We start from the raw sequence: 20939 nt of genomic DNA, 5'->3' as shown, positions 1-20939 counted from the left end.
AATTAAATCATATTCAAGCTAATTTATCAATTTTTAGCTTCAAATCCCTCCCAAAACATTCATATCGCTAGTAAATACGCCAATCTTTTTTAAGCATCATTATTTGTGACGTGACTGGACTATTGCGGCAACCAAACAATCTGGGGGAAGATTAATTTTCCACTTATTTGTCTGAAATCGCTGTCCATTTATAAATATCGAAGCCCAAGTAAATTATGGGAATATCTTCTGCTCACTTCTTTTTCCGCTGTTTAATCACAGAGAATGTTTAGTCTCTCACTGTTCTGACAACCGCTAGCCATTTGATCAACATATAACGCGCTCCATGAAAACCTTTTCATTTCTGTCCTGTGGCCTGCGCCATGGGTGCTTTTCGGGGAATCCAGGTTTTTTCTAGTAAGATTGAGTGTCTCCAAATACCAGTATGGTCATATTTTTATTGGGAATAACTACCATATAATTACTTTCGTGGGAATGCACCTTTAACTATGCTACGGTACTTCATAAACTTTGCAAGGATTCTTTTACGTGCACGCAAATGTGTATATCGGGAAACAGTTTTTCGTCCAATCCGAACGACTACACACTGTTCTCTGCCAGACCCCCCGTTATGCAACACTGACAAGCGGAAAATGCTAACTTAGCCACGGTGCAAGAAAACGTAAGAGGTTAAACCCCATTTCATTTGTTAAAAATACAAAACTCTACATGAGGTATATAAATATGTAAGTAGTTTTAATGATCAACTATTTATATATTACCTACTATATAAATACACGTATTTACATACAATAATATCATCTTCCATTTCAAATACAATAATATCATCTTCAAATATATAACTTATACTGAAACAAATACATATACTAGTTCTATAGTTTCTTCTTTACTATGGTGGGGATAATCATCTCTACTTCATTTCTTTTACCGAAACAGTCTGTACGTTTCTATGATGGGGTTAATCACCCAGATTTAACCCTCTAGAGTTGAACACCCCTTCAACCTAACTTTAAAGTGATTATATTATCTTTTTTATCGAAGAAATCGACATACTATATCTATAGTATGTGATCCTTACCAAAATTACCGTTCTAACATTTTTTAATGGGGTGGGTGGGGGGGCGTTCTGGGGTTTTTTTTCAGGGGTGGGGGAGAGATAACCGCCTGTGTGCCCCTCTAATATTTAAATCTCATATTTTTTTTTATCTTATTGGAATAACCATACGGTATTATCAGGGACGGACATCCTGAGCCCCATTTTCTCCCAAATTCCTAAGTTTCTTTTTCCACAAAATATCCAACAAATTTTCTGTTGTACTTTTGTAAAAGTATATGGTGGTCGGGTATCCAACCATCGTCATTTCTGTTGGGTTTTTTTTTTAAGTAAGTAAATGAAATGAGGTTTAACGTCATACTGTTCTGCTCCGATTTTGCTAATGAAGAGGGTTTAAAGTAAGTTGAATAATTAGTTAGAACCCCCACCACACTACGTCAGATACAGGCCATGTTTAATTTTACACCATCCAATTCAAATTACAAAAAAGTTTACATAAACCGTTGGCCACTTTCACATCACATTAAAGGAGGAATTTTAACAAACAATTTCAAAAACAATATTATAATATCCTTCTTCTAATCTTCTTGATTTTTGTATAAAGTTTGAAAAATTGTTGCAAGCACTTGATTGCCACAGGCGCCATCTTCTCATAGGCAAGGTATTCTCTTCTCACGAGCAAGGTATTCTCTTGATTGTCCCACCTTATCACGAGCAAGGTATTCTCTCGATAGTGCTTGACCTGATGGTTTTTACTCACACGCTGCTTTATCCATGATTGGGAAATGACACATTTTGCATGAGCCAGTTATGAAAGATTTTCGTGCCATTTTTGTTATATAAAGTTTTTAGATAATTTAATTGGTCATTGTTTAATATGCTCATGTTGATGAAAAATTGGGTAATGTCGTTTAATTCAAATCTGAAGCTTTGACATTTCATATTTTAAATATTGCTACAGATGAGGAAATGTTTGACACCACTTAAAGGTTAAAGATCCCCTGTGAAATCCGTCACCACTGCATCGCATGATAATGGAGTGTACTAGACAAACACAGACATGCAACACTGGGAATTAGATTAAAGACTATCAGTAGGGTATTATTACATGATGGGGGCACCGGTCACATGAGTGAGGTTTGACTGTATATTGGTCTTCAGGATGAAAACTTACAAGCAAGACACGAGTTATCTGTCCTTAGATACCATTGGTTAACCACGTGCCTTTCAAATAAAGGAATCTTAATCTCCAGAGCACTCTCCTAAAAAGCTAAATACCTTGACTGCGAAAGGATGGGTTGCTTAAAACGCAAATTAAAATATAGTATTAAAGGTACGTAACTCGTTACATCTAAATTCAAATAATAACAAAATAACAAAATGGGCACTGCCAACTCTTCATCTTTAAATTGGCGAGAAACTTTAAGATTCACATTATGGCAATGGTGTCCACGCGCTTTGCTCTCCTCAATTCTGACAAGTCTCTCGAAAATCAGTAATACCATAGGCACTTGAAGTGATTAAAATTTCTTATATCATCTTGTCTTGCATACCACAGTAGGGACAAAGTATATCACGCGCCATATTGTTTTGAATCGGTGAATTTCTTTCTAAGATTATCGCACAATAGTTGCTACTTGTAACACTCTCCTTCCGTTTTGTTGCAGACTAGACTTCCTTTAGTTCTTATACAACCCCCAATTTCAATAAAATGATCATTTTATAGCGTTATTATTTACAAATCCAACTTAACGCAATATCAATTTCTGAATGGGCGGGAAGACGCGGTGTTTGGGAACCTTTTATTTCTGATTGGTTAATGCCCATGAAGTTTTCCTTAGTAACAGTCTAGTCTAGATCACACAGTCCCTACGTCAAACTATCCGTTGAACCTGATTTGTCTAGGGACTGGGTAATCAAACAAAAGAGAATCCCCTTGGCCCGAATGATCCAATTTAGTTATATTAGCAGCTATATAAAGACTCTTTGACAATAAATGGAGGCGGAATGTGTCACTCGTAGTGAATATTGTGAAATGATCGAGAACGAAATGTCTGGTTAAGTCAAAACAATATGGCGCGTGATATACTTTGTACCTATTGTAGTATGCTAGACAAGAAATGCCAGAAAGTTTGATCCCTTCAAGTGCCTGTGCGTAATACTCACAAGATACGAGCCTTAGAATTCAGTCATGTCCTAGACATGTTTTGTTGTTACAAAAGCTAGTGCTCTCTTTGAGAGCAAAATTATAGGCTAATTAGCCTACCAAGGGAATTAACTCTGTCCTCCTAAAAGGACCATTCGTCTCTCAGTTATAATCACAATTTCGCCCTTCTCTTGGTTATACAAGATTGTGTCTTGACTTCCAGAATTCTTCTGTATCAATCAGGCCATGCAGCTGCTGAAAAACCACAGAACAAACAGTACACGAATAGGCTACAGCACAGATTATTCAAAATGTCTTCGCATATCAGGCTGCTATTTACGCAACCCAAGCGTCATTTTCTACGCCGTTTTTTTTTCTCGTCACATACATCGTTTTTCACAACACAATATTTACGTTGATATAAATTAAAAGGTTAAAAAGACTTCTTGCTGGGGAACACTTTGTCTTCTCTTTGTAACATTTTCATCAACCAGACAGCCGTCGGCAGATTCTGGCAACCCAAAAACTTCTGACGTAGTTCACGGGGCGTGTAAGGTGGTGACGTATCGCATGGCGCTCCAAATATTGTGCTTCTCACGTGGATGTGTCGACCTTCACTGTATTGTGGTGATGAATGCTTCACGACATTTTTACTTTTCTGAAGAAAAAGAAGAAAGAAACATGAAAAGAAATGCTAAACATAAGATTTCCCGAGTTATAGCTATTTAAATCATGGATAAGTCATACACTTTGTGACTTTAAGATACCGACACCGGGGACCTAGGATAGAAACGCGATGGTCATAACGTCGAAACAGACACCAATGAGAACGACAAGATCATGACCTTATGGTTAATAATGACGTAGATGTTAAGGACGATGGTGACAGCAGGTGTATCATGACACAGACACCGATAATGGTGTTGACTTGATTAATGATGACGATATAACATATCGTGACCTAGGCATGATTGATGCTGATGATAAGGCGTATCGTGACCTAGACGTGGATATTAACACGACTATCTTAATAGAGTCATGACGACACGACTTCGCGTCGGTGATGAGGGTGATAATGTGACGATACGACTTCACGTCAGTGATGCGGGTGATAATGTGACGACACGACTTAACGTCGGTGATGAGGGTGATAATGAGGGTGATAATGTGACGACACGACTTAACGTCGGTGATGAGGGTGATAATGTCATGGTTACTCATAACAAATATGAAATACAACCATGACGCGGCAGCGGCTTATGACACTGAAAACAATCTAAATCAAGATGTCGATCAGGATAATAATGACATTTTTACCTCAAAAATATCCCTCGTGCACATGTTTGAGCTGTTATTATTCGACCAATGGAGAGTAAATTCGTCATCAAATGAATATTCATTACTTCGACCACTGGTGAAAACAATGACATTGGAATGGTCGGGTGAATTCTTGAAATGTTCTGCTATAACTCCAGAATAACTCTGGTCAACCATTAGATGAACAGCTTTCGCGGCACAATTCTTGAGGTCATCCATTAGTTCAGATACAGGATATTTTTCATTTTCCTCTGCCTGAAATAGTAGGTTTTAATAAAAATAAAATTATTGAAGTTTTACCATGAAATATGAATTTAAATCAAAATTGTCATTCTTCCAAAGAAACGAACAGCCATATCCTTCAATACTAGACTTGTATTAGCGTTGTATGAAAGAATAATTAGTCCTTTGGATATCTTAATAATTGAGAATGACAATTTCGAACGACCGATCATGTGATAACCTATAAGTGCGCATGAGTCATCAAATAGCGAGCGTATGCGAGAAGTTACTACCACTGAACGATCCCTTAGTGATAGTTAAGTCGTTATTTCGAACCACCGGAAATAACTAGAAAACGGCTGAGATTGTATCAAAATTGTGATGTTCCGTAATCAAACTTACCAGTCCATCACTGTTGCTATCCCATAAAAGAGATGTGCCGTCATTTTTAGCTGGATTATTGAAATAGACCACCAGGGAATCAACACAGTGAGCTGACAGACACAGTTTCCGTAAATGGTATCGTACTGCTAGTTTCATGGCGGCTGGGTGTACTCGCTGGGGTGCATCACCTTGTCCTGCAATCACAAAACACAATTATTGGTTAGGTAATAATATCATCCGACATTGTAAATGGAATTGAATACGGCTTAACGTCGTCGTGTCATCATAATATCTCGGCAATTTCAGACTAACAATATCACATGTACAATTCTTGTGAGGAAAATTTTGCCTGGACAGCGTTTGTTGTACCTATTCATCATCGAATTTCAACTTCCAATTCCACACATTAGACTAGAAATGACTGTTCACATGTACTGTCCACTAATAATGTCAAAATTTGGAGTCTTCAAATATTGAATTAAAACTGGCTCTCAAATATTGGACAGATACTACGAAAAAAGGGCGGGGGGGGGGGGGGTAAATGCTAAAAGCTAAGGGTCATTGCAGATTTCGTCATAGGTCACGACATGTAAGTTGGGTAAGCGCATTTTATCTCGTGATCTATGGCGAAATCTGCAATGGTCCTTAGCTTATAGCTCTAACCTACTATAAGTACCCGAGTGTTTGGGGGTTGTATTGGGGGTACCTTTAAACTGCACACAGATAGGAATTATGTGTTCGACATTCCTGAAATAGCGTCTTTTTCAAGTTATTTAAACAATATCTAAAGCAAGAACTGTAATTGTTCTAAAGGACGCATTTCACCCTGAGAAAGTAATAGAACATTAAACTAGCGTTCAGTAAAGCACAATTAAGAATCGTTTTCTAGGAAATTACTGGACTCGAACCAAAAGACACCCACTCGCAGGAATTCCTCGACTCCGTAAAATGTTGAAGTGTTTTCGTAAAATCATTGTAACAATGAAAACGCGCACTTGTTATTGTGGTGAATTTACTTGAAACATGCCACATTTACGCTTGGTTAAAATTTAAAACACTCTATTCCACTCAGTTTGAACTGTTAAAAGCTCCGAGTCGATATTCAATTAATAACTACTTTCATGGAAATTTAGTGGATTTTTTTCGTCTACCAGATGCCCCTAAAACCACATAATCAGCAAAAATTTATATCAACCGTACCAGGTAAGCATGAGTGCGAAAATCTCAGAAATAAATGAGACAGAAGATAAACTTTCGTCGCTTTTATTAATTATGATTCTAAATTCATGAAAAATTGATAAATGTGTTATGGAAAATTTCATTTATAAATTGTTTTTCTATCATTCGTTTATTTAAATCACTTTTTGGCAATGCGTTTATTTTCAACCAGTAGTCTAAATTAAAAGGTAGACGAATCTTATCATTAAAAACATTCTATTGAGCTATTTCAGTTTTGTGTAAATAAACCTTTGATGTTTGGCCGCCTGTAGAGAAAAGTTATTTCTTTTGATCACGTGGGGAGTTTTGTGGGCTGTTCCATTCACCCCCGTCTTTATTCAAATTACATACAAACAGTAAGGGATAAAAGATAAAACTGATTCTCCGGTCATTCTATGTTCCCCCCCTCGAGCCGATCAGCTTCTAAAGAAACAATAGTCGGCTAGTTCTCTCACTGGACAACTTTAAAGGCACATCAAAGGGAAGATAACAATTATTGACGTGATAATTTTCTCCATCTATCTAACTTCTCTCTGTACGTCTGGCTTCTTCTCATCTAGAACTATCTCAAAGGGTGAACTGATTGTAAAGGAGATGTCCATTTCACCAGCACAGAAATCACAAATAAAAATCTCCTGTGCGTTCGATTCTATGAAGTCTATAATTACCAATTAAAAACTCTGTCCGTGTCTCGGGTAGGGATAACCATGTTATTGAAGACATTCGACACTAAAGGGTTAATATTACAGACAAATAAAACAAACTTGGTTTGAAAGGGATGGAGTTTAACGTCCAGTCGACATTATATATTGCGCTCATGCTGAGACTAATTATGGTTGGCTTTATTTACTATGCGGTCAATTGTGCAATTTGATGGATAAGAATTTTGCCCGGACAGGAGTGTTTTACTCTTATTCGAATTATATCTATCACGGGTTCTCTTACGCATATGCTAAAGTGCACACATATGAGAGAGAGAGAGAGAGAGAGAGAGAGAGAGAGAGAGAGGTGAGGTTTAACGTCCACTCGACACAAACTAGGTCATTTCGGGACTAACATCTGGTTTAATTTTATTTCAATAATTCGCTTGCGCGTAGGGGTCTTTAGCAGTGGGAGTAACAATTCGCTTGCGCGTAGGGGTCTTTAGCAGTGGGAGGAAATCGGAGAAAACTCACGAGATGGACAGGCGACCATACTCCTTGTCACGTACAAGCGGGGAATCGAAACCACCCCAGTTGATTCCATGACAGATCTTATGACACAGCGCGCAGGTGCTAACCATTCGGCCATCCAACCCCCCACCCCCCAGGATCGGGTAAAGTCCACTGACTAACTGCGTTTTTGGGGAATTAAAATATTTCTAAATTTCGGTCGGGCAAGTGGTTCTTTAGAAGTGGGGGGGAAACCGGAGTATCGAAAGAGCTAGTCAGGAGGCGACCGATAATATGGTTGTCAAATACAGGCGTGGGGTCGAACCCATGATATTATTTGCATAGACAACACACATATACATGATCCATAGCGCACGTGTTGCTCTCAGGGCCCATATATACTTACTTATCAGTGATTTAGCTCCATTAGCGAAGAACAGCTTGATATTTCTTCTTTTAAAACCATTTCTTCTTAACATATTGTACATATTCTCAACATTCTTCTTGTGACGTAACCCTGACGTCATACGATTCCAGCCTCCTGATAGGACGACAGCTTGATCACAGATTTCAAATAATCGACAGCTGGTGCGAACCGTCTCGCGTGTGGTGGAACATCGCTGTGTATTGTCCCTTATTGGATTACAGATAATCCCGCTTGTTTCATTGGGTGTTCTTAGCACTTGGCATCGCCCGAATCCAGCCACATTAGACATGCACTCTAAATAATTTTTACGTTTTATCATGTATAATTTGTTGGCCGCCGTCGATTCTAGGTGCACCACAGGAAGAAAGTTGATCTCGCATCTTCTTGCGTAGTTCCGTCTTCTTGATCGCCTCTCCAATGCGTTGCGGCATCTACGTCTTAAAGCCAGTTGCATACATTCGCCAGTATCTGGAATAAACAAATAGGACATCTTTTTCACAAATGGTAAACACCAATCTTCTGATTATTTCCTACCTATTTTTGATCTAATATCAACCAATTACAGACAAAAAATAGGGATTTATTTGCCTTATATCTTACGCGCAGGGACGGTGCATTTGTGCCCAAGGAAAGATTAATCACTGCCCGACCCCTTTCTTGTCCCCCGCGGCAACTTAGTTGTGCTAATAATACCACTGGCCTTGTTTGTTAAAGCAGCAAACCAGATATCAATATCAGACTCTCAACTGTTAATAAATTAAATACGTTACTCGTAGTAATTTAATATCAGGATAATATACATTTTTAGTTTCTCTAAGTTTATTTTCTTGGTCTCCTTTACACGTGCGCGTGATTTCCAACGAGCGCGGTTTTTCTCTTTTGTTTTCACAAGATAGTGAATAAAAATTGATCATTGATTACAAAAAGTAATATTTTTATAGCCTGCTCAGTCCTTACCAAAATAACAAAACATTAATGAAGAAATTAAATATCTTCACAAACTGACGTCACCCCCTGGACATGATTTATTTGTTCGCGGACTCCTTTCAATCATTGTGAGTATATTCCTCCGTGCCCCTCTAGTTTAGTTTGAATGAAGATATCGTTTGTATTGTGAAGTGTTTATTGTCTTAATAAACTGAGGATTGGCAGGTTGTTGGCGTGATTTGAAGAATCCGGTGATTTTTAAAGGTCCACTTACACATTCTCCTTCCGTACAATTTTCACGACCAAATCAAATATCACGCGAATTCCATGTGGAAGAAAATGGTACCAGTTAGTGAAATGAAAGGAAATGAGGTTTAACGCCCCACGCGTCTGCACAAATCGGGCTAATGCAGACCAACAATACACCATTGCAATGAAACAAGGTGCAGCTATGCATTTATCTATGTGATGTCCATTTAAAGCGTGTGGTTATTTCTTTATCTACGTGGCGTGCCTTTAAAGTGTTGTTGTTGGGTATGTGGTATCCCTTTAGGAGTGTAGTTATCTATCCGACGTCCCTTTAAAGTGTGTAGTTAGGTGTCTATATATGTGATGTCCCTTTAAAGTTTGTGGCTCGGTATATATCTATGTAGTGTCCCTTTAAAGTGTTTGGTTAAGTATTTATCTGCAGTCCCTTTAATGTGTGTAGTTAAGTAGTTATCTATGCGGTGTCCCTTTAAAGTGTGTATTTACTTATTTATCTATCTGGTGTCCCTTTAAAGTGTGTAGTTCGGTTTTTGTGTATGGTGGTGATAAAAGATAAGATGGCGGATGGTAATAGTATTATTACTAGCATGCACGTCTGTATATCTACTGATGATTATCTGTATTCAACAAATGAACGATAACAACACGTGTATCCTGTTTCTACTTTCACTTCCCAAGTAGTTACACACAATATCAATGAACATCTTTTTTGGGACCGCTCCACAGACCGCCCGGACAATTCTGATATTCGAGGCAGACCATGAATGTATAAAGAATACTAAAACGTTTGAATTTTTAAGAAGAAATAATTATGCTACTGTTAGAATATGAAAGGAACCACGGTGACTAAATGGGTAAGGTCTTGGGTTCGATCTTGGGGTTCCTTGGGGTTTTCCAGCGTGGTTTCCTCCTCGATGTAGTGCATTACGGAGTGGCTGGCGTGGAACCTGTGTGGACATAATCATAAGCAGTCCCTGAAATGTATCGTAACTCCGTTCTAAATTCAAATTCACATTGATTCCAACATCAGAATGCTTCTATGTCATTAATTCATAATAAAACAATGGTGGAATAAAGGTACATTTCAACATCGAGTAAAACACACGGATTTTTGGATTCCTGGACCCTTTATCACCTGTTCCTTGTATTTGTTACACATTTGGAAAGCGCGTTATATTTCTCCAGTTGCATGTCCCTTTAAAATATGAATGCGAAAATGACCCGTTTATTTAGCCCCTCTATAATCGTCGACTAGGAGCCGTTTATTCCTGTTGTGTTCTAGAATATCTTCCGTTAAATATCAAAACACTGACGTAACACAAAACCTTTATTATCAACTACACAAATCTATTTTGAAACAGACTGTCTTAAATTTCTCAATTCAAACCATTGGCGCCATCTCCCGGAAAGATTAAGTACATACATACATACGTACACATATTAAAGTTAAGACAAAGGTAAGATATCGAGAGAAGTGATGTGAGGAGGGGATGGACAACGGTGTCTGGAGAAATTAAACATTTACTATAGCTACAACTGGCCCAGTTTTACCATGCGAAATTCGTACGTAACTAACGTTCGAAAACTAAATGGTAGCTAGCTTTTTTCCGCAGGTAGTGTTTCTGATGTTTAGAATGTGCGTAATTATTACTTAAAGTGGCATTTGGTAAGATTAGATAAAGAACGGACAGTTCTTGCTATAATAGTTAAAATTAGATAATGAAAAGAGAATATGCTGAAAATTTCAGTCAAATTGCTTCAGTCTGAGCCTAGACATTAGCAAATAAATTTTAGGCTAACCTCGATCGTCATTACTACCGTTACTACGGTTATTTCATCCCTTACAAAACGTATTCAACTCCACAAAACATTGCAGGCTAACGATAGCATCGAGGGTTGATTATGTTCTTGGTAAGTTAAGGCCTAAAGAAAGACCTGCAATAGGCAGATTTAGCTCTTGCATGATGCAATTTAAGACTGACGATGATTGCAAAATGCACCAATCACACACTTCAATCGGATTTTACGTGGAATCGGCAATTGAAATGGGTAACGAATGAAATTTAACTCTGCACCAACAGTGTGTCGGAAATATCATAAGAAATAAGCAGGTATGGATTTAGTAGTTTTCGGTTTTATTTGAAATCTTGAAGTGAATCCCTTCAGCTAATACAGGGCTGAAATGGATTGGAAAGGGTTACTACTGGGAGCGACACATACTTTAAAACCCTTGGCACCACGACATGTGATTATTCTGTGCGATATTTTATACTATATTGTCAGGAACTGAGACCGGAATTCCACTCACCTGTCTGTTTAGTTTTTACTAACCATGTTGTTTATTACAAATTTAACGTCCAATACATTTTTGTTTGATATTATAGACAGGTTGATTTATTAACCTTGGAAGGTTTGTATTTTATACTACTCCGCGGTGAGTGGTGAAGGAAAGGGGGGGGGGGCTGGCAAGGGAGAGTGTCTAGTCATAGGACGAAAACCCAAGGTGTAGTGTCCCTTGATAGTTGTCATTCGAAAATTTACCTCATAGCACACTGTATGCTATATGCCCGTCTTCATTAGCCCAGTCGGTGAGGAAAGTAGGACGATAAACCCCATTTCATTTTCTCCCTAGTACCCGGTAAGTTGTAGCAAGTTTGCAGAGTACGTACACTGAGAACAACTCCAGTCATTCGGTGCATTCTGGTTAGTACTCAATATCAACAAAAATTAACCCTAGACAAAAAACTCAAGTTGCATATTCCAAGTTAAAAACTCACGGCACATGTATTTAAATTGATACTAGATATTTTTTGTTAATAACGAGGCATTGAAATTGGACATTTTTGAAATTTTGCCAAATAGTTTAAAGTCTACGAGTGCATCAAATAAAAGTAATAGGCATTACGCGTCTTTGAGTTATGATGGTACTAAATTTACCAATTATTAGTAAATAAACAAGAATAATTTGTGGAAACGAATGTATCTAATTACGATATTTTTTTCTCAATTTTCGATAAGCTCGCGCCACCTATATTCTGACGCTGGTCCTCATTCAGTCTTTTCGGACAATCTGTAATTATTCAAAATATATATCATCCTACAAAAACAGCAAAAATACATCCAAATTCTCAAAGTGATTGGCAATGTCCTTCATGACGAAAAAAAACCCAACAACAGTAAGTCAATATTTCTTTTGCTTTTTTAGCGTAACATATTTTTTTTTTTACCACATACTAGATCTGTCAAACTCATCTCATCAACTTATAAGAGCCAATTTGTTCTGTCAAATCGTTTTCCTTCACGACTTTTTAAAGTACAAATGCAATATTTGTTTTCTAATTGATATAAAACAATGTTGAGTAATGAAATAATTATGGCGACATCGCTTCACTCCCCTGAAACATTTAACACCAGCAAACAGGGGCCACCCATTAAGATCCGCACGTATATGAGAGTACACAATCAGCTTCTCAATGCGCGATTTAGTAAATAAATTTGTGTTTTTAGCCGGGTATTAAGCGACCGCGCCAAGGATTAGAGTCCGAGTGGAAAGTCAGTGATCTTAGACTGTGATCAATTAACAACTACTTCATATAAATTCGTAAACATGTGTTGAGATTTACAGTTAAATTCCGTCTAGTATTCTACCGCCATCAATTAAATAGGATTTTTTTTTCCTTTCTTTTATTGTTCAATGATTTTATTAATAAATATGCTACAATAAAGACGGTAATTCCCGAGGGCCCCCTCTAGCACTACTCCAATTATAGGATTATATGAATGATATTTCAGTTTTAATTGCAATCTAACATTAAAAAATAAAACGAGAAAGAGAGAGAGAGAGGAGGAGAGAGAGAGCATTATTTGCGTGTGCGTAGGCATCTTTAGCAGTTGAAGGAAAGGTGGAGGTCCCGAAGATAACCTATGCCCCTACAAACATGGGATCGAAACAATGAAGTTTGACTTCATGACAGGCCTTATGATCCAAAGAATGTCCGTATGTAAAATATGTAAATATGTAGACTGAAATTGACACTCGGACACGTGAAAATTGTGTGGCCTGTTGCGTATCGTATGCCCCATAAAACCTGTTTTCATTAAATTTGTTAAATCATTGAGATAATCTATTCCTTTAAAGATATCTAATAAAGGAAACGATAAGATAAATAATGTCAATTGTGAGTCACTTTAAGGTTTTATAAGAGGTAAAATAGCGATAAAAATAAACCCAATGATTAAGAATCTCTCCAGAAACACTCCATAAAGAAAATCAAATAGTTTCTTTAAAACTGGGTAAATACCCTTCTATAACACTACCCATTGTATGAATGTAATTGGAGAGAGGGGCTAACCTTGTCGTAACCCTCATAAATTAACCAGCTAACGCGCTTCTATTATTTGATCATCAACTTTTAGTGCTTTACCCAATAAACTTTCTACAGTCAATAAACTAAACGGAGGTAGGTTCGTAAATAAATAGGCACAGGGCTTTCCTCTCTGCCAATTAGACGACATTTTCCTCTTAACTCGTCTATTTTCAGGTGTTTTTGTTTGAGCAAAGATCAATATGAAAGACCTACCCCTCCCCCACTTCAACTTAACAAGATGATCCCCGTGTTAATCCCACCCACACCGATCTCAACTTGTCTTAAATAAATAATTATTTAGCTTTTTCTATAGCCTAATAGTTCACAGCTTCTTATCTCATACCTAATAGATCCTAAGTACATAGCACTCACTCGCATAACTTTCAACTTTTCTCACTTAACACTTCAAAATTCAATTTTAACAGATCGATTTTTAATCACGTGCTCTCGCCTTTCAGTTTTAATGGGTCATTCAAATTAAATAACATGACGAAAGCAAACACTTGTTTATCAACAGCTACACTAATAAAACTTTTACATCATAATAACCTGGACAAATGGTATTACTTGTGAAACTGATCCTAACAGCCCATGTAACATTTCCCAAGGGTCCGAGATCAGGGTATCTGTCGATATGAACTGTCGAAATAGCTCAAAAAGAAGTCCCCACCCCGACACACACATACACAAAATATATATATATATATATAGAAGACCAAGCCAGCGAAAAGAAGTCCCCCCCCCCCCCACACACACACACACACACATACACAAAAAATATATATAGAAGACCAAGCCACACCCAATAACTAAAGACTGATCTAATCCATCATAAAAGGCTGTTTTGGAGGTACTTTAGTCAATAAAATCTATTGATAATCGCGATCATGATCACATATCACTTTAAACTCGAAAAACACATGCATTAATTTGAGAAGATAAGTTGCTTTTTCATTAATATAATTCAATAAAAGTATGTAATATTTCATTTTGATTCCAATATCATGTCTTTAAAACCCATGAAAGCCGTTGGCTTGCTAAAGGCTGAGTCACACTAGTGGATTTATCCTTTAAGTAAAATCCTATCGAAAGTCTTGAAGGATAAATCCTCTAGGTTTTTATGGTCACACACTAAGTAAAATCCTATGGGTTTTAGTCATGTGACACCGCAGGAATGTAAATAAGCCTTTTTGTCTGTTTCGGCCTGGTTGAGTTCAACGTCAGACATCCTGTGGAAGTGCGCGCTTACATTTGATTGGTCAATTCATAGGACAAATCCTACGTGAATAGGACTTGTTCTAAACCTAAGGATTATCCGGAGGCCAGATAATCTATAACCTATAGGACAAATTTTCCTGTTCACATGAAATGATTTAGCCTATGAATATAAAACCTCAGGAGAAATCCACTAGCGTGACTCAGCCTTAACCTGGAGGTCCGGTGATCGATCCCGATGTTGCCGCTTCCCGGGAAAACATTTCACTCATAGCACACTGTATGGCGTATGCCCGTCTTCATTAGCCCAGTTGGTGCAAAAGAGTGTAGAACGTTAAACCCCATTTCATTTCATTTAAAACCAGTAAGCATTGGAAATATAGTGGTACTGATAGTTCGGTAAGAAGAATTTAAACACACAGAAAGAAATAAAGATAGCGAGAAATAAAGATAAGGAGACAGAAATAAAGGAATAAAATCAGGAATGTGTCTGTGAGGAGAGTAAGACAGGAAACGTCTGGTGAAAGATGATCAAAGAAAAGCTGTCTGTTTAAACACCAATAAATCTAAACTGGTTTAAAACAGACAGACACAATTACAGTGTACAGTGTATTAACTGGTTAATACTTACAATAAACTACACTCAATACAAACGGGGATGCGGAAATTTTTGGAGAGGGAAAAGGAGAAGCAACTCCAATTGTGGAAATTCCTGTACGCCAAGTGGATAGAGGGGAATACTTTTTTTAGACCCCCCCCCCCCCACACACACACACATGCCGCCAAGAACATTAAAAAAAATTCAGAAAAAGGGCCATTTGCTGGCCAACGTTTAGTAAGAAAGTTCTTATATTTTCGTTTCGTTACTTTTATTGTAGCACGTGTAGATATAAAAAGGCACATGAACGTTTTATGGAAGAGGGTAGGTATTGCTACGACCCTTGTTATATACATAGTTAAATCTATTAAAATAAAATAAATGCATAATGTCCTACGTTTATGTGAAAAGGAAATGAATGCAGATTGGCATTTCCTTACCAAACACTTGCCATTTTGAGATTAACATTCGGTTGGTTTATATTCAACATGGTAGGAGGAGGGGGGGTGCTGGACAATAACTGTTTTTCGAATTACAAGTCAATGGCTGGTTTTCATTTACCTTGGTCTTTTTCCTCCACTGGAAATGGGGTTTAACGTCCACTCGACACAAACTAGGTCATTTCGGGACTAACATGTGGTTTAATTTCATTTCAATAATTCGCTTGCGCGTAGGGGTCTTTAGCAGTGGGAGGAAACTGGAGGACCCGGTGAAAACCCACGGGGTTGGACAGCGCGCACGTGCTAACCATTCGGCTATCTACCCCCCCCCCCCATTATTTTAATTAAGGCAGTTGTCTGTTTAATGAATAGTCAGATTATTGGCTGCCGTGTCGGTCTAATTATTGCTACATGTATGGCTATCACCACCATATCTTTTCGAGTGGAGTTTCCATGTGAATGAAGATACTTGTGTAAAAATGTAAAGTTGTTTGTAGTGTTAAAAAGAAAAGCTAACCGGAGCTTTGTTGAATCGTTTTAGCACGCGAAACAAAACAATGCCTCAAAAAACAAAGAAAAAACAGTTAGAAAACACAGGGGAAAAAAATGTCCAACTGTTGAAAACAGAATACGAGAGATTTCTACTGATGTTATCGATAAGACATGAAAGGAATGGAAAAACTGAAAGTAGAACCGAGATGAAAGAAATGATAAAATAAAAGTAGAGCTATGTAGTTTTGAAGAATGGGTTAGCAACGTGCTCTTTGATCGTTGACCGAAAATATTTTATCTACCGGCAATCTTGGCCATTTCATTAGAAGAATAAAGGCTTGGATAGGCTACATTACATGACAATACAAACCAACAGTTGAGTAGAAACATTGTTTGCAACTTAGAAAAACAATCACCGAGATAACTTTCTTCACTTAATGAATGATGTTCCATTACACGCTTGAGTTGTGAAGATAACGTTGTTGGAACGTTTAACTGTTATTGGGGTTAATTGGTGTGCTTTGATGTCATGTGGTTTAAAGAGACACTATGTTAAGATATCGAGTTAAAAAAAAGTTTGATTTAAAATTTGTTGTAAGATTGTCAGATCTCGTTCATTCATTATGTGAAAAGCGTCAGTAATGGTCGTTCATGATACCGTTTATAGCGCATCCTCAGTCTCTTGCAAATGTGATTACGGGTTCTATGCCACTCCTGGTTCCCCCCCCCCCCACACACACACACACCGCCCCTCCTCTCCCCATCCCCCATCTATAAAGCTATGTGCGCAATCGAATTAATAAAATACATGTTAGTTCAAAATAACCCCGTTTTCTGTGGAATGGATGCTAAACACCATATCATTCTGTGTTCATGGTTTTCAATGAAGTTACTGATCCCTAATTTTTCACCAATATAGAAACACATGAATATCATCTCGACTTTTGATCAATAATCATGTTAAATTATGTGTTTTATACTTCTTTGATTTGTGATCAGGCATATTTTTAAACAATGACAGGTCTATATAGTACCTGGCAAGATAAAGTCCCTTTGATATGGCTCTTCATCAAAACAAAAACAGATTCAATCAGAAATATTCCTTTTTGATATATTAAATGTATTTTTTATTTATTATAAGTTTCGTTTGATATTCATTTGTTCATTGAGCACCTGGTTTCGTTTGATAAATGTATTCTTTAATCATCTGGGCCAAATAGAAAAAAATAGCTTACCATTATTGATTCTTTTGTCATTGAATTAAAGCGACTAAAACTATTTTAGACCAATGGGCCTATACCAATTTTAAAAATCCGGTACATTTCAGTAAAAAAATCGACCTTGTGTACAGAGATCTGAGTATGTTAAATGAAATGGGGTTTAACGTCCTACTGTCCTCCCGTCCAATGAAGACGGGCATATAGTATGCTATGAGGAGACGTTTGTCCACACACTGATGCTATCTACTCTTCTGAATTTAACGTACTTACAATCAATCTGTTTGACAGATGTAATAAGCCTTCTTCTAAATCTGTGTAATATAACTGAGCTTTAAGTTCAAATGCATTCTACGTGTGACGTCACATCACATGGCGTCGATCATTGGCGTCGGTGAAATGAAATAAAATGGGCATTGACGACATACTGTTCTGCTCCGACTGGGCTAATACCAATGAAGACGGGCATACGCCATGCGGTGTGTTATGAGGGACAGCGGCGCTACGGCTTACTCTTATATCGAATTCCAACTGCCAAGGGATATTTTACGTGCACGCCAATGTTGTTCGTCCCATCCGAACGACTATACGTTGTCCCTTGCCTGTGTCTCGGTCCTGCACCACTGACAAGAAACTGAAGTTGAAGATATTAAATCAATAGAAAGTAAAGTGATCTTTTATTGGCAATAAGGCTGACCAGGGCCAGATTAAGGCCCTAACAGACCCTAACAGAATCAAAGCACTGAAAAGGTTATGACACTCCCACATATACATGTATGTCACTTGAGATAAAAAGCGAAATTACACCGTAAAATATGTGGATATCTTTCGAAATGAAACAAAGCTGAATTTAAAATAGTTTTATTCTACATTTTCAGATCGCAAAATCCAGACTAGTTTCATTCAACTGCGGATTACTGAATGGATTAAATAATAAGATGTAGTTTGCTATTATTCATTACAAGTATATGTTGAAATTGTTCCCCGTGGCAGTTGTCAGATTTTTATTTTATTGCATGCTTATGCTTAAAATATATCATTTATGCATGTGGACTTCGGGTTTTTTTACCCATTCGAAGGACTAGACACAGAAGCCACGCTGAAAATTCCATGGCACTTTGTTGGCCAACAGATCTTAGTGGAAGGATAACTTAAAGAAAAACATTTGAATCTATAACTTACCTAAATAAATGCCGCCTTTTTTCTGACACATGTGACTCCTTTTGTCCATATCCACGTTAAACACAATTACAAGATGGCCAAAATTAGCTGTAGGGTAAGGATCAATAACAACTACAGCTTGATGTAAATTATTTCTAGACAGAGATCCATCAGGTAATATAGCTTTAAATTTGCCGTACGCCGACGGCAAGGCCACGTGAATGTTCATTGCGGACCTCGGCACCAGCACTAAACTCCGACATTCCCGCGACGTCGTAAAGAATATATTTTCACAGTTAAGGTTATGCACATAATGAAAAGCGGCATCCGCCCATCTTTTAAGTCTCGTACCCGTTTGGAAAGATCCGCCCGTCTGCGTCCAGTCCTTGTTTTTACCATAAGACGATATCACTCCGGATACGATATGGATATGTAAATAAATATGAAGAATAAAACGAAGAAGTGTTCTTAATGACACGCGTCTTTCAGCCATGTTGAAGTATGTTTTCTTGATATTATGAATGAATTATAAATTAATCAATCTCGTGAATAGCCGAATGACAAACGCCCTTTTCCTTATTCTGTTCGAGGCATTTGTTGAATGTCTTCTAACAAAGCTTACAGTCCCTTGGCCCGTATTAGAACTAAATCGAATATCTTACAACTAGAACATACATTCTAGATCAACTCGTGTAGGCTCTACTATATCAAAATGTTTTTAAAAATATTAAAAAAGAACTACAGTAATTTGTTTTTTTTTATCCGTGCACAATTATCTCCTGAGATTCGCCACCTTACGACATTTTATACGCATAATTTAATAAAACTGTCAATCTAAACATCACGTGCTGTGCACTTCAGAAACTTTGTTTACTGTCGATTAAATCGTTTCTTATAATTTAATGTCTTTCATTACACATCATCTCTCAGTGCAAACAAATCGCTGGGAAATTCTTCTCCGTTTTGGTCACTTGGCGCTTCAACGGAGATCTAATCTTATCGAGTTAGTCAAACTGTTAACCTAACAACTTCCAAAATCGACTTCTCTTGTCGACCTTTTCAAACACTTGAAGTAACATTGCTGGCTGTTCAACGAATAACGTAACATCGCGATAAACATCAGTTAATATTGTCCTTGAAATCACGCCTGTACCCAACTTGCCGTCATAAACTTATTAACATATGAAAAACATCCCGATATTCAACCATCGACAATTACAAAAAATCACTATTAATGGGTTCACTTTCCTCAATTAGACAATTAAATGGGTTAATTGATTATGAAAATCGTCCCGAAATCCAATCTGCGGTAAATCTTAAACGTTCACTTTAAACTGGTCCATTGTCCTTAACCGACAAAATATTCCTTTATGCGTCTTAAGAACAGGTTAGCCAGCAACACGTGTTGAAAGTTGAAAGTTCCCGCGTGTAACCGTAAAAAAAGTTTGGTGTACTACAACACGCTTTCTCTAATTATCCGCACAAAGTTACAATGTGAGTTAGTTAAAAAAAAAGACAACCTGTCTCGAACCAGTTAGCAGGAAAACAGAAACTCAATACTCGAAGCTGAATATCACTGGACTCGATGCAAGAGTGTAAATGCGTTAATAGTATTAGTATTGTTATTAAGTTCACTTATAAAATCCTCGGATTAGCACACAATCGTTGATAATATATGAGAGTTTGAAGTCAGAATTCTTCGTCTCTATTTGTAAAAGTAAAATCGTTTTATGCTTCTTAATAAATCATCTATTACGGTAAGAATGTAAACACGAATATGTTCAGTTTCTGTTTGTACTCTGTGATATAGTTGAGTCTCGGCTCGAGACAAACATCAAACACGCCGCCACACAGAACAAATTAATCTACCTTTATCCTCGATAGATTAATTCAACCATTCCATTGGTTGTATTCCGACTGTCCCCACCTGTCAATCATGTGTCTGATATTTTGATTGGTTAGCGGTGACATCAATAGTAATTGTTAATTGATACTTTGTAGGAGTTCGCGGTGTCGGTAGAACACGTTTTGTCATAATGCACGTGCGATAATCCCCTTGTAAAATGATAATCCTAAGTATGGGGAACGTTTGAATATTTTTATCGGTTATCATTAAAATTACACCCGCTCTTTGATGTATGTCAAAAGTAAATTGTCGATTTCATTTTGTTGATTTGTTTAAATTGTTTAGTAGGATTCACAATGTGTGTTCGTTTAAAATTTTACGTCCACAGATAAACCCGATGTTGAGATATAATCGACTGATTTCTGTAAGTCGACAAAGTAGGCCAAAAATGACGCTAAAATAAGTTACAAAAAGACAACAAAAACGACCT

General features: G+C 37.4%; 1 protein-coding gene across 1 annotated transcript; it reads right to left on the bottom strand.

Moving 5' to 3' along the window:
- Positions 1-738: 738 nt before the first annotated feature.
- LOC126807877 (uncharacterized) lies at positions 739-20387 on the bottom strand. The gene is made up of 5 exons (XM_050532741.2): positions 18625-20387; positions 7899-8387; positions 5142-5317; positions 4518-4772; positions 739-3858 (listed from the first exon to the last, which is right to left on the bottom strand). Exons 1-5 carry the CDS (start codon positions 19094-19096, stop codon positions 3634-3636), a joined length of 1617 nt encoding a protein of 538 aa, XP_050388698.2. The 5' UTR covers positions 19097-20387; the 3' UTR covers positions 739-3633.
- Between the last annotated feature and the right edge of the window lie 552 nt (positions 20388-20939).

This window comes from Patella vulgata, chromosome 9 (assembly GCF_932274485.2).
Source record: "Patella vulgata chromosome 9, xgPatVulg1.2, whole genome shotgun sequence".
Lineage (NCBI taxonomy): Eukaryota > Metazoa > Mollusca > Gastropoda > Patellidae > Patella > Patella vulgata.
This window is presented reverse-complemented; position numbering and strand designations above follow the sequence as displayed.

Excerpts from the sequence above, each read along its gene's own strand:
- LOC126807877 (XM_050532741.2), bottom strand. The coding sequence starts at position 19,096 with ATGGCTGAAAGACGCGTGTCATTAAGAACACTTCTTCGTTTTATTCTT. Across the intron at positions 8,388-18,624 it reads AAAAGGCGGCATTTATTTAG|ATACTGGCGAATGTATGCAA; the intron begins GTAAGTTATAGA and ends TGTTTATTCCAG. Across the intron at positions 4,773-5,141 it reads ATAGCAACAGTGATGGACTG|GCAGAGGAAAATGAAAAATA; the intron begins GTAAGTTTGATT and ends CTACTATTTCAG.